At 45.7% G+C, this 14,417-nt stretch overlaps 1 protein-coding gene across 5 annotated transcripts in view; it reads left to right on the top strand.

Moving 5' to 3' along the window:
* Positions 1-14,417, top strand: part of PRRX2 (paired related homeobox 2) — a 214,636-nt gene that overhangs the window by 91,309 nt on the left and 108,910 nt on the right. For 2 of the 5 annotated variants that reach the window (XR_005743624.1, XR_005743623.1), the window contains exon 1: positions 11,377-12,042. The exons of 2 other annotated variants lie outside the window; for them this stretch is intronic. Coding sequence is in view for 1 of the 3 variants with exons in the window: in XM_040324672.1 (XP_040180606.1) it covers positions 11,808-12,042 (235 nt within the window). In the remaining 2 variants the exon portion in view is untranslated. Of the gene's footprint in view, positions 1-11,376; positions 12,043-14,417 lie in introns of those variants that run through there. One more of the 5 variants, XM_040324672.1, reaches the window with a different exon arrangement.

Raw genomic sequence — 14,417 nt, 5'->3', positions numbered from 1 at the left:
ATCGAGAAAACTGTCGTGGAACTCGATGAGAAAAAAAAGAGAACAAGATCTCTTTTTCCTCGTCGGGAGTCTCAATTTCCTCGTCGGGCTGGTTTTCGACGAGAAACGCGTTCGTGTGTATGCTTAGAAACTCGCACATGCTCAGAAGGGTGGCACCAGTGGAATCAAACTTCCCCTTTATAGTGCCGTCGTACGTGTTGTACGTTACCGCGTTTGAGAACGACGAGATTTGGTCTTGACAGTGTGTACGCAAAGAAAGCTTGTCAAGATTCTCGACAAGCCTGACAAGGAACTCATCGAAGAAAGCGATGTTTCATTTACGACAAGTTCCTCGGTCATGTGTACGAGGCCTGAGACAAGCTTATAAATTCAGCACATGTAGAGAAGATACAACTTATGTAGGATTTTTTTCAACATCTGTGTTTTACCTGAGAATAGTCTGGGTACTGGGTATATTTTGCATTGGCATTTTAAAATTGCAGTATTATGGAAAAGTGGTAACGAAAAAAAGCTCCATTGGGTTTAACTGGTCATTTATTACAGATACAATCTTTATGCTTCATGGTATGGCTCGGCTGTGTCCTTGGCTAAATAAATTGTGCTTAAAAAGGTTCTTCCTTCGCATCTCAGACAGTTGGGAGGCACATATCATTGGGCTGTGTCAGGGGTACAGATGGGGTACAGATGTCTCACTACATTGGTAAACATTCAGATAGAGAAAACGCAGAATGAAAACTCTTGTTGCACAGTGACTGCGTTTGCATGTGCCTGCTATCACCATGCGACTGTTTCCATTGTTTCCTGCTTGTTCTGGATATTTAGTGGAAGAGCCAACTGTTCACATCGCACAGATATGGCCAAATGCGTGTACCGCCAAATATGTTCAAAGGAACACATGATGTGCACATGCTTGTTTTGGGTCAATGACTCACCAAGCAGTAAATGTATAAGAATAATTCCCCCACACCAAAAAAAGTCAGATATTGCAGCTCTCCTCTTTCTATCATTGCAGGGTCCCATTAAACATCAAGCTTTTCTGGGTAGGATTGCCTAGCTTGAATTCCTTTAAACCTTAGACAGTACAGGCTTCTCCTGCAGATAATGCACATGGCAATGCGTTAATTGTTTTTTTTTATAATTGCATAGTAGGTAAGGTTGAATAAAGACAATAGTCTATCCAATGCAACCTGTGTAGGTGTACGTTTGTCAGTGTCAATAATTATTTCCCATAACCCTTTATATCGTGTTCTTTAACCACAACGACGGCTACAGAATTTCCGCGAGGCTGTCAATAGACACCCTCCCCTTTGCACGCTCCCCGCGCGCCCCCTGCGCGCTGTGTACAGCATGAAGGTGACCAATCATCCTCAGAAATCAAAAACCTATTTCCTGATCCTTGAGAGAAAACAATTGTCATTGTCTTACCATTAATGGGGGAGATCAGAGAGATCATAGAGGACAAAAAGTTTTATCTAGCCCATCTGACCAAATTGTATCCACTGGCGGATTCGGATACACAGTTTTTAAGTTCAATGCCTGCAATAGTGCGTCTGGCAAAAAACGTAACCTTGCCGATGGAGGATTGAACGTCATTCAAGGATCCCTGGATAGACAAATTGGTCTAGACCTCAAAAGGAGCTATCAAGCTGCAGGGGCGGCTTGTAGGCCAGCCATTGCTCTGACATCTGTTTCCAATGGCATCATGTCGTGGACGGAAAATGTTGAGACAGCCCTGCACCAAGACGTCCCCAAGGACGATATAATCAAAGCTCTAGAGGAGCTTAAGTTGGTGGCGGATTTCTTAGGAGAAGCTGCGATTGACACGATCCGTTGTTCGGCCAACTCAATGCTACAATCGGTTATGGCAAAACAAGCCTTATGGCTAAAACCTTAGACAGCCGGCCTGGCATCAAATCAAAATTGGTGCAAGATTCCCTTTGAAGGAAAATCTTTGTTCGGCAAGAAACTCGACAAAGCAATCTCTCGAGTAACAGGGGGGGGGCAAATCTGGCTTACCCCCCCCAGGACAGGAAGGTCCGGAGAACAAGGGCCTATTTGTCTTGATTTCAGCAATCAAACTCCAGAGACTTCAGGCAGTCTCACCCCTTTAAACATAACAGGAGATTGTAGAGAGGAACTCAGACATCTTTTTTGGGAGCCATAAAGAACAAGTCCCTCACCGCTCTTCAGTAGGGGGCAAAGTCCTTTCGACACCAGAGGGGCAAAGGTGCCCCTAGAATTTTTTTCCAGTCTGGGCCTCCAAATTTTAAGACCCATGGGTCCTTTCAACAATCCAGTACGGTCACTTCTGGACCTTCTCTCATTAGCCTCCTCACACTTCCTTCAAGGAAACACAGACACCGGCCTCCCCACAGAAAGCACTGGTCCTAAACCATAGAATCTCTGCAACAGTACCTGTCCCCCCTATCTGAACGATTTACAGGTTTCTATTCCACCCTTTTCCTGGTACAGAAGAACACAGGCGACTGGAGACCTGTAATAGATTTGAAAAGACTCAACAGATACATCCATTTCGAGAGTTTCAGGGTGGAGTCTCTGCGAATAATTATCCAAACCATACAACCAGGAGATTGGTTAACTTCAATATTCTACTATCTACCAAGGTTCGCAGTGGGTCATGTCCACCTGAAATTCCAGACTCTGCCCTTTGGGCTGTGCACCTCCCCTCGCGTGTTCATGAAAGTGTTGATATCTGTCTTGGCCCCTCTGGAAGAGAGGGGATTAAGAATTGACCACTATCTGAACGATATCCTCTTGCCATCAAACAAACCGAATCAGCCCACAGAGAAATACTTCTGCAGTCGTTTTCGAAGCTGGGGTGGTTGGTGAATCGCCGAAAGAGCCAGTTAGTTCCAAAACAACAGATGGTTTACCTAGGAGCAATATTTAATACGCACCTGGGCACAGTCTCTTTACCCCAACTGAAGATAGAGGGCATCATTCAAAAAATGTCCAAGTCCATATGGAGGTCCCATTTATCAGCTCCACAGTGTCTGAGCCTTATTGGCATGATTTCCTTGTGCATACCTCTAGTCCTGTGGTCTCACTAGCACCTAGGAACACTTCCAGACGGGATTCCTAACACAATGGAGACAGCAACATTTATCTCAGACAATTCAATTGACAATGCTAATGAGCAGGAGCCTGCACTAGTGGACGAATCCATAGAATCTCTCCAGGTCCCGTGATTTGGGTTCCCATTAATGGACCACAATTACTTCAGATGCAAGTGGCCAGGGGTGGGGTGCCCATTGCAGAGAATTCAGGATTCAGGGAAGATGGTCCTTTCCCACCAGAGGGATAGTGTCCAACATCTTAGAAATGAGGGCAGCATTTCTAACCTTGACCTCTTTTGCATCTCAGATCAAGGGGCAGAGGGTGCTTCTGCGTCTGGACAACAAAGCTGCAGTTTCGTATCTTCAGAAACAAGGGGACACCCACAGCAAAACACTTCTGAGGGAAGTGGAACCTGTAATGCTTTTGGCCAAGAGAAACCTGGTAGACCTGGCAAAATTAACTCAGAGGCAGGAGAATACCAAACTCAGGAGGTTCTTCTCCCGCCTTCAACACCCACAAGCCGAGGGAGTAGACGCATTATCGTGTCCTTGGAACTTCAAGACAGCTTACGCCTTTCCTCCTCGCCCACTCATCTCGAAGTTTCTCCTCAGGCTCCTAAGGGAACCAGTCCAAATACTAGCAGTGCTACCTTATTGGCTGAATAGACCTTGGTTCCCACTAGCCATGCACCTCAGTGTGAATCCTCCAATCAAAATGTTCCCCTTTTCGCAGTTATTGACCCAGCGCAGGCCAGCTCATTGAGACCCACAGAAGCTGGATCTTCATGTATGGAGGTTGAAAGGAGGAGGTTCGAGTTGTTAGGCTGTTCCCAAGAGGTCGTATCCACCCTGCTTAAAGCCAGAAAACCAACAACCAATGCAATATGTGTAAGGATTTGGGACAAGTTCTTATCCTACGGGTTTGATCCAGTCTCCCCTTTCACTGCTGATGTTTTGAGCTTTCTTCAAACTGGTCTCGATTTGGGACTCCCAGAGCTCCCTTAAGGTACAAGTGTCCGCAATCTCTGCAGCAACTAACACCAGGTGGGCAGAAGATCCTCTAGTGGTTACATTCCTCAGAGGTGTACAAAGATGCGTCCTCCAAACAGGCGTTCCTTTCCAAAATGGGGTCTTTCTCTAATACTGGAAGTCTTATCCACACACCCGTTCGTGACAGTTGAAAAGATTTCAATTGGAACCTAACCTTAACAACAACTTTCATATATCATATCCGGCAGGAGGATTTCGGAACTTCACTCTCTGGGTGTGGGGGATGAACACATGTCCTTTTTCCCAGACAGGGTAGAACTTGGCCCTCTCCACAACAGCACATCTCTTGGAACCATGTGTGTTACCAGTTTTCTTGGACTCAGAATCAAACTCCTATCATGAGTTAGATATAGCCAAAGTCCTCAGGGCCTACTTGGAAGCCACAGCAAAATTTAGGAATGCTGAAAGACTATTCATCATCCCATGGGGCAAGAATAGAGGAAAGGAAGCTTCCGCCAGAACCTTGGCATCCTGGGTTGTCAAGTTAATTCAGAAAGCTTACAGGGTGAAGAACTTGGAACCTCTGGCTCAGGTGAATGTTCATTCAATGAGAGCAGTATCAGCATCTTGTGAAGCAAGGGCGAATGTTTCTTTGGAAACAGTATGCAGGGTCTCCACTTGGTCTTCTCGACACACATTCCTTAAACATTATCGTATTGTTTCAGGGGCTCTTGCAACAATAGAGTTCGGGAGAAGAGCGCCTTATGCCGCTATGTCTGTGTTTTTTTCTGTTGTTATAGCATAGTTATTTATCACATGTATGCTGCCATGGAGGCACCAGGAAAATTGAAAATTGAATCATACTTATCGTAATTTTCCTTTCCTGGTGCCTATCCATGGCAGCATACGCTCCCACTCTCCGTATTCTACATTACGGAGAATGTTGGGGGAGGGGCTATGCCTCTAATTTATGCTATTCTCTAGTCCTGAAGGAGGAGTCGAGGCGGAACTCTATCACGTGTATGCTGCCGTGGATAGGCACCAGGAAAGGAAAATTACGCTAAGTACGACACAATTTTCATTTTGTTTTCTGCCAGTAAACACCTTATACAGAAGTTGGGGGAACAAGCATTGGAGAGTTTTTTTTACCTTAAAGCAGGGAATGCATTGACTATATAACCACTTTAACCACTTGCCGACCTGCCGCGGTCATTATACTGCAGCAGGTCGGCACGATCCCGTGAGCCATCGTAGCTGTACGTCGGCTCCTTTAAGCGGGATAGCGCGCGCACGCCTTCTGCATAGTGGGTGTGCCGATGCTTGTGACATGCGATCACGATGACCGCCGGCCATGCTCGATTGCGGGCACGAGAGGAAGAACAGGGACGTGTGTGTGTGTAAACACACACATCCCTGTTCTGTGAGTAGAGGAGATGCAGATCGTGAGTTTCTAATAGCTAGGAACCACGATCATTTCATCTCCTCCTATCATGTCATCTCGCGTAGCATGCGCCGCGCACGCGCACGTTCGTGAATCGGCGTATTTCCCTCATTTGCATGTTTGAATGGCTAATCAATGGAAGCGGCACCATGCACCCAGCCAGGGCCATCTTTTCCATTGGGCATGCTGGGCAGTTGCCCGGGGGCCCCGCTTGCCTGGGGGGCCCCACCGGCTGCCCAGCAACCCCAGTAAAAAATTATGGAGAGTGACGGGTTAGAACTGCCCATGCCCAGTTCGCGGAAATCACAGAGAAGATCCGGTCCTCCACGAGTGCGGGGGGTTGCTGATGTAAGGGGGGAGTGAATGCAAAAATTTAAGGGGGCACTGATATAAAGGTTCCCCCTCCTATATTAGTGACCCCCCTTACCTTAGTGTATTTAATCTAAGGAAGGTGGTCTCTGGTCACCAGAGTACCCCCCACATCAGAGTCTGCAGGATTCCCCCTTACAATGCAAGGGGGAACTCAGTCTGCGGACCCTGATGTAAGTGGGAAAGAGAAAGCAGTGGACTCTGATATAAGGTTGTCTCTGGTCACCATAGCCCCCCTCCACATCGGAGTTCCCCCCTTAGATCATGATCTGCAGCGTTCCCCTTTACATAAGAGTTCCCTTTCACTGTAAGGGGGAATCCTGCAGACTCTGATGTAAGAGGAAACTCTGTGCTGGCTGGGTTATAGTAACCCGACCTTCATGTCAATGAAGACATTTTTTTTTTTTTACTTTTGTTTAACTTAAACACATTTCTAATAGCACTAGCTATATGTTTATAGTTTAAATACTGACATTTGCATTGTTGGGCACTGAAAACTGTAATTTTAGGTACTTTTTTTGCAGTGGCAGTAAAAAATGTGGTTCTGCCAGTAAATGTTATGATTTTTGTCAGTAAATTCTCGTGCGTAATTGTGTAGACAGGGCCCCAGTGCACGGTATTGCCCGGGGGCCTATAATGCTCTTAAGATGACACTGCACCCAGCCCATATGTGCGCCCACCCTACGCCAGCGTGTGCAAGCTACGTCGGCGGGGTGTAGCCTGTTTTTAGGCGCATGTTGGTTCGTGGGTCTGCCCCACACATACGCCGGCGCACATTTGCACTTACGTCGGCGTAACGTGTTATACGTCGGCGTAAGTGCTTTGTGAATCTGGGCCATTGTGTTGTTCTGCCTTTCTGTAGTGCTCAGTGAGCTCCCAAACCTTTCCTTTTCCCGCTCAGTTTAATTTGTTTGGAACGAGCAGTGCACATTAGTTGTGGTCATGTCTCAAGAGCAAGCAAGAGAGGGTGGCTGCGTTCCTACATACACTGCGACCATGGAGAAGGTAGCTTCTCTTCTCAGAAAGTCAGATTAAAGCAGCAGGAGAAGGCTGAGAGAAATAGAAAGGACTTTCTTGAGTTAAAAATACATATTTAAATACATTTTTGTTTCAAAAATAAAAATAACAAACATGCACAGAGCAGCCCAGATTCTCCTCTTCTCTGGTCCCTCTTCGGTGCTCGCAAGCAGCTCGCTATGAGCCATGCACATCTACAGCTCTTTCCAGCCATCACTTCAGGGTCTCGCTGGCTTTGCTGGGGCACCAGGAGCCATTTGCTCCCAGTGCTGTCAATCAAAGCCAGTGTTGAGGGAGCGGGGGGCGTGGCGGAGTCCCCCTGTCTGTTTCAATGGACGCAGGAAAGGGGCTCAGGAGTGAGCACGCACGAATGTCCCCATGAGAAGCATCTTCCTATAGGGGCACTGGACAGAGAAGAGGGACCAGGAGCGTAGGTACATTTTTATTTTTAAATAACAAACATAACATACTTACCTGCTCTGTGGTTTTGCACAGAGCAGCCCCGATCCTCCTCTTCTTGTGTTCCCCACTGGCGCTCCTGGCTTCCACCCCCCCCCCCCCCCCCCCGCTGAGTGCCCCCATAGCAAGCTGCCAATGGCTCCCGCTGCTGGGTCTCAGCCAATGAGGAGACAGAAAGCTGGTAGAGCTGCCACTCTTTTGCACATCACTGGATCAAGATGGGGCTCAGGTAAGTATTGGGGGGGGGGAGCTGCATGTAAAAAAACCTTCTGCCTTTCGAACCACTTTGCCCACTGCCTTATAGCAGATATACTGCTACAGGGCGGCTGCTACATGTGATCCTGCACTTTTGGGTAGCAGGCACGAATGAGTGCTGCCGGCGGCTTGCTCTTGCTGTGATTATACACAGCGGGAGCCGATCAGGAGGTACCGCGGACTCGATGTCCGCTGGCACCCGCTGATCATTCAGTACAGAGGCAGAACAGCAGTATTCCTATGCCTATGTAAACAATGTAGATTTCTGTTCTGTCAGTAGGGAAGGCATGGATCCTGTGTTTCTGGAAAAACAGGGACGTGGATCAATGCCTTCCCCTAGTAAAAGCACCCCCCCCCCACAGTACACAAGCACTGTCTATGCACACAGTTAACCCTTTGATCGCCCCTGATGTTAGCCTCTTTCCAGTCAGTGATCTGACACTTCCGGGTCTGGGGCGCACATGCGCGCTGCTGGCGACCCGCTACCGCTGTGATTACAAACAGTGGGAGCTGATCTGTGGATAACGCAGACCCAATATCCACCGGCACCCGTTGATCATTAGACAGAGAGACAGAATGGCGATCCGCATATGTAAACAAGGCAGATCACTGTTCTGTCAGTACAGCAGGCATTGCTCCTGTGTTCCTGTAAAGCAGGAACATGGATCCATGCCTTCCCCTAGTAAAAGCACCTCCCCCACAGTGCACAAATACTGCCTGGGAACACAGTTAACCCTTTGATCTTTGATCACATGTAAACAAGGAAATGCTGGTTATCAGCATGTGAGGAGAGGAGAGCTGATCAGCAGCATTTCCTTGCAGGGGAGATCTGCACAGATAATCAGGGTGCTGATTATAATTGCCTTGAATATCAGTGCAGCCTCAATCAGTGCCTAGCAGTGATGCCAGTCAGTGCCGCCTATCAGTGCTCATCAGTGCCGCCTATCAGTGCTCATCAGTGCCTATCAGCGCTGCACATTAGTTCTCCCTCATCAGTGCTGCATATTAGTGCCACCTCATCAGTGCTGCATATTAGTGCCACCTCATCAGTGCTGCATATTAGTGCCACCTCATCAGTGCTGCATATTAGTGCCGCATATCAGTGCTGCATATTAGTGCCGCCTCATCAGTGCTGCATATTAGTGCCGCCTCATCAGTGCTGCATATTAGTGTCGCCTATCTGTGCCCATCAGTGCTGCATATTAGTGCCGCCTATTAGTGTCAATCAGTGCTGCCTGTTAGTGCTGCCTATTAGTGCCACCTCATCAGTGTTGCCTATTAGTACCACCTCATCAGTGCTGCATATTAGTGCTGCCTATCAGTGCCCATCAGTGCTGCATATTATTGCCGCCTCATCTGTGCTCAGCAGTCCAACTTCGGGGGCGATTTGACAGACATCTGTACGGGTTCATGCACAGATGTCTATTCAAATCGCCCCCATAAGTAATACAGGACCTAGTTTTGGGAATTGGTGCGGTGCCGCAAAGTTGGCACTGCACTGATTTGGACAGTGCCATTGCCGGCAATAGCCACCAATCAGTCAAATTGCATACCAAAGTAATTGCAAGTCTGCAAAGATAATCAGGTTGCTGATTATAATTGCCTTGAATATCAGTGCAGCCGCAATCAGTGCCCAGCAGTGATGCCAGTCAGTGCCACCTATCAGTGCCGCCTATCAGTGCTCATTAGTGCCACCTATCAGTGCCTATCAGTGCTGCATATTAGTGCTGCCTCATCAGTGCTGCCTATTAGTGCCGCCTATCAGTGCTGCCTATTAGTGCCACCTCATCAGTGCTGACTATTAGTGCCGCCTATCAGTGCACATCAGTGCTGCATATTACTGCCGCCTCATCAGGGCTCAGCAGTCCAACTTCCGGGTGATTTGACATACATCTGTACGGGTTCATGCACAGATGTCTATTCAAATCGCCCCCATAAGAAATACAGGAACTAGTTTTGTGAATTGGTGCGGTGCCGCAAAGTTGGCACCGCACTGATTCGGACAGTGCCATTGCCGAAAATAGCTGCCAATTAATCAAATTGCATGCCAAACCAATTGCAAGTCTGCACAGATAATCAGGGTGCTGATTATAATTGCCTTGAATATCAGTGCAGCCTTAATCAGTGCCCAACAGTGATGCCAGTCAGTGCCATCCATCAGTGCTCATCAGTGCCACCTATCAGTGCTCCTTATCAGTGCCTATCAGTGCTGCATATTAGTGCTGCCTCATCAGTGCTGCATATTAGTGCCACCTCATCAGTGCTGCATATTAGTGTCGCCTATTAGTGCCACCTCATCAGTGCTGCATATTAGTGCCACCTATCAGTGCCCATCAGTGCTGCATATTAGTGCCGTCTCATCAGTGCTGCATATTAGCGCCACCTAATCAGTGCTGTATATTAGTGTCGCCTATTAGTGTCCATCAGTGCTGCCTATTTGTGCCGCCTATCAGTGCTGCCTATTAGTGGCACCTCATCAGTGCTGCCTATTAGTGCCGCCTCATCAATGCTGCATATTAGTGCCGCCTATCAGTGCCCATCAGTGCTGCATATTACTGCCGCCTCATCAGTGCTCAGCAGTCCGACTTCAGGGGCGATTTGACAGACATCTGTGTGGTTCCACGCACAGATGTCTATTCATATCGTCCCCATAAGTAATACAAAAAAATAGTTTTGGGAATTGGTGCGGTGCCGCAAAGTTGGCGCCATACTGATTCGGACAGTGCCATTGCCGGCAATAGCCGCCAATCAGTCAAATTGCATGCCAAGCCAGGCTAATGTGAACGTGGACTAAGTATACAAGTTTAATTGAACAAGCTGAAGTTAGAAGCTGATTGGTGCAGATTTTGTTTTAGTAAATCTTCACCATAGGCTAACATAGAGGCAGAAAAAAAGTAAACCGCCTATAAAACAGGCGTTTTTAAGCGCAAGTGTGCATGAGAAATCGGTTTGTCTTTATATACCTAAGACCCCCATACACACTATTCGATTTTCTAGCAGATATTTGTATTTTTTACCAAAACCATGTAGTGCAAGGGTCTGCCTGATTGCATTAACATTGAAACGCTTAAGGTTTGACCTCGTATTATACGGTAAATCTGAAGACAAAAATCTGCAGGAAATCTAATAGTGTGTATGGGGTCTAAGACACGACTACAGTAGTTCAAATCGTCAACCATAATTTTTTGTTTTAAAAACAATGGTACAATTGTCTTTCTTGCCATGCAGTATACTTTGATCTACATTTGCGATGTATTATAGCCCCTACTTATAATTGTCCAGAAACTATCATTGAAATGCACTGCACAGCCTTAGAAAGGGTTTGACAGTTCCACACGACTTTTGAAATATTCAACAATCAGATAAAAAAAGTCTCTGAATTCGAACACGCCAAATACTGATACCCCGCGAGTGCACATAATATATATAATATATATTTAACCCTTGTTTGAAAAGCCCTTTGGGTGTTGTGATCTTATTATAGGGTCATCCATCGGAGCCCAGGAATTTTTTCGATCCCCAAAGTAACCCCTTAGAGCTGGGAAAGCCCGGCTTCCTAGGGACACTTGTTGATAGAAGCACTTAACCTCACGTTTTGAACCACTAGGACACATCTTGAAGAGCTGAAAGAAAAACACTCTGACCATCTCATTTTCCTTTCCTTTCTCTACTAGGGAGAAGAAAAAAAAAAGGGAAGGGGGGTCAAGGGTCACCGTTGAGAGAAGGAGGGGGCGTGTGGAAAGATTTATCCAAGAACCAGAGAGAAAAGAAAAAGGGAAGAGAGAGAGAGAGAGAGGGAGAAAAAAAAAGGTTGTGTTTTCTTCTAGACGTCAGAAAAGGCGTTTTTTGGTCACTTGGCTGAAAGTGCATGTGAGTGAGAGTTGGTCCCTGCCCTAGAGGGGGAGAGAAGACAGGGAAGGGGAGAAGAGGAAGAGGAGAAAAGCAGATAGCACACACTAAAAGAGGGGGAAGTCAAGTCAGTTGAGGGAGAGAACAGATTCAAGACGGTTGGAGAGAGGAGCAGAAGGAGAAGCAGCAGGGAAAAAGTTACTGGAAAAGTTCAAAGAGGAGAAGGGAAGTTTTTTTTTTTTTTTTCGGAAGTTTGCAGAACAAGGAAAGTAAAGTTTTCTAAAAGTCTGATCTGAGGAAGGGGGGAGCTGGGGGGAGAAAGAAGCAGCAAAGTGACCAGGGCAAGGGGTATGGATAGGGATCTTGGCCTGGACAAGTCAGGACCCCCTAACACAATGCGGATTTTGGAAACCCCAGAACTTCCCCACAGCAGGAAGAACTTCAGTGTCAGCCACCTCCTGGACCTGGAGGAAGCAGCGGCCGCAGGGATGCAGGGCTCCCGAGATCTGCGGCCACCGAACGAGGAAGAGGACAAGGACCCGATGACAGGGGGCAGCAGTGACAGCGAAGTGACGGTACAAGAAGGTAGGTTCCCCCCCCACATACCGTAACCGGCTTTTTGGGACCATCTGGGCTGCACCCAAGAGATGCTTCTCAGAGATGGGGAGGGGTCAGTTCTGGTAAGGGGGTGTGTGAGTCTAATGTCCGGATAATTGTTCAAATTAAGAAATATTTTGTGTCTCATCACAGTAGAGATAAGTAAACTTGGCAAGGCTCCAGAAGCTGATGTAGACTGAATAACGGTTTACTTGCATGCCGGAGACAATACGATTGCAAGCTTTTCACATTGCACAATGCCTACACAAGCAACCACATGTGTTTAGTAAAGGTTGGGTGCTTTGTCATTGATAGATACCAACTGAACTTTGTTCATTGGGGGGCAGGAATTGGGGTGCTTTGTCATGACAGATACCAACTAAACATTGTTCATCAGGGGGCAGAACTTGGGGTGCTTTGTCATGACAGATACCAACTAAACATTGTTCATCAGGGGGCAGAACTTGGGGTGCTTTGTCATGACAGATACCAACTAAACATTGTTCATCGGGGGGCAGAACTTGGGGTGCTTTGTCATTGACAGATACCAACTAAATGTTGTTCATCGGGGGGCAGAACTTGGGGTGCTTTGTCATTGACAGATACCAACTAAATGTTGTTCATCGGGGGGCAGAACTTGGGGTGCTTTGTCATTGACAGATACCAACTAAACGTTCTTCACCGGGGGGCAGAAATCGGGGTGCTTTGTCATTGACCTATACCAACTGAATGTTGTTCATCGGGGGGCAGAACTTGGGGTGCTTTGTCATTGACAGATACCAACTAAACGTTCTTCACCGGGGGGCAGAAATCGGGGTGCTTTGTCATTGACCTATACCAACTAAACGTTGTTCATCGAGGGGCAGAAATCCGGGTGCTTTGTCATGACAGATACCAACTAAACATTGTTCATCGGGGGGCAGAAATCAGGGTGCTTTGTCATTGACATATACCAACTGAACGCTGTTTATTAGGAGGCAGAAATTGGGGTGCTTTGTCATTGACAGATACCAACTGAACGTTGTTCATTGGGGGACAGAAATTGGGGTGCTTTATCAATGACATATACCAACTGAACGCTGTTTATTAGGGGGCAGAAATTGGGCATAGCTGGCATTGGCATAGCTGGAATGACAATAGATGCTTGTTCTCCAAATGATTACCTAGCTAAGTATTTCCATTCTGATTTATAACGGGCACTATCTTTTGACTATTCTATGTATGTGGTTTATATAAAATGCCCAGCATACTGGACAATGTCTGCATTTACCATTACAGACAGCTCATACACTACCCAATCAGGTAATGGTATAAACACACACATTTTATCTCTGATATATATCTGGACATATTAAACGTATGAGGGGTGCCCAATTTTTTAATATACATTTTTTTATATATGAATTGTCCAAATGTAACATTTATGACAAAATTACAATCTTTGGGGGGATTTCTTTATGATTTACCCTGGATGTTTGAAATGACCGCAGATTCGCCGCCTCAGCGTAAAAATGAATCCTTTAATAAATCAGCTCCTTAATGCGCCAAAAGCTAAAGATTCCAAGGCTTTCCGAATACAGAATCTGATCTACCTAGGCAGTAAATCTCCTCCTAGATGATCCGCTAGTTTAAACACACTGCCACTGCACCCTTCTTAGGGCTCTGTTTTATAGGCCATGCAAAATATAATTTATGATGCTTACAAATGAAGTCACTTCTAGAATGCTGACTCTTGTCTGATGTTTTTAAGTGCCACATGCCACAAGGATGATTACTAATACAACGTTCCAAAAATCAATGCCGTTGATGGTTATATTTCCAGCATGCTGGAAAATGTCTGTAATGTTTGAACTTTAACTGCGCAGGCGTTTGATAGTAAAAATACATAGATACGATTTATAGCCTGAGCAGAAATGCAAGCAACCCAAAATATGTTTAATTTGACAGTGATACAAACATTCCCCATCACAATAACACATTTTTCAAGCTAGTCAGCACAAAAAAAAATAATCTTAATTATTTTAATAACTGCAAAACAAATAATTGTTGCATACACTTTTGCATATATTGTTGAAACTTTTTTTTTTTTTTTTTTTTTCGAGCTGACTAGTGGAACGTTCCTTTGATAAATCCCTTTATTTTTATATCTATCTATATATCTCTATCTCTCTCTCTCTCTCTCTCTCTCTCTCTCTCTCTCTCTATATATATATATATATATATATATATATATATATATATATATATATATATATATATATATATATATATATATATATATAAATATATATATATATATATATATATAGAAATATATAAAAATGTATATAATTTGTTTTTGTTCAATCACGAAAAAAGATCTA

The sequence above is a fragment of the Rana temporaria genome, chromosome 9 (assembly GCF_905171775.1).
Source record: "Rana temporaria chromosome 9, aRanTem1.1, whole genome shotgun sequence".
In the NCBI taxonomy this organism is placed as follows: Eukaryota; Metazoa; Chordata; class Amphibia; order Anura; family Ranidae; genus Rana; species Rana temporaria.
Note: the sequence above shows the minus strand (reverse complement) of the source record. Positions and strands in the feature narration are given on the sequence as shown.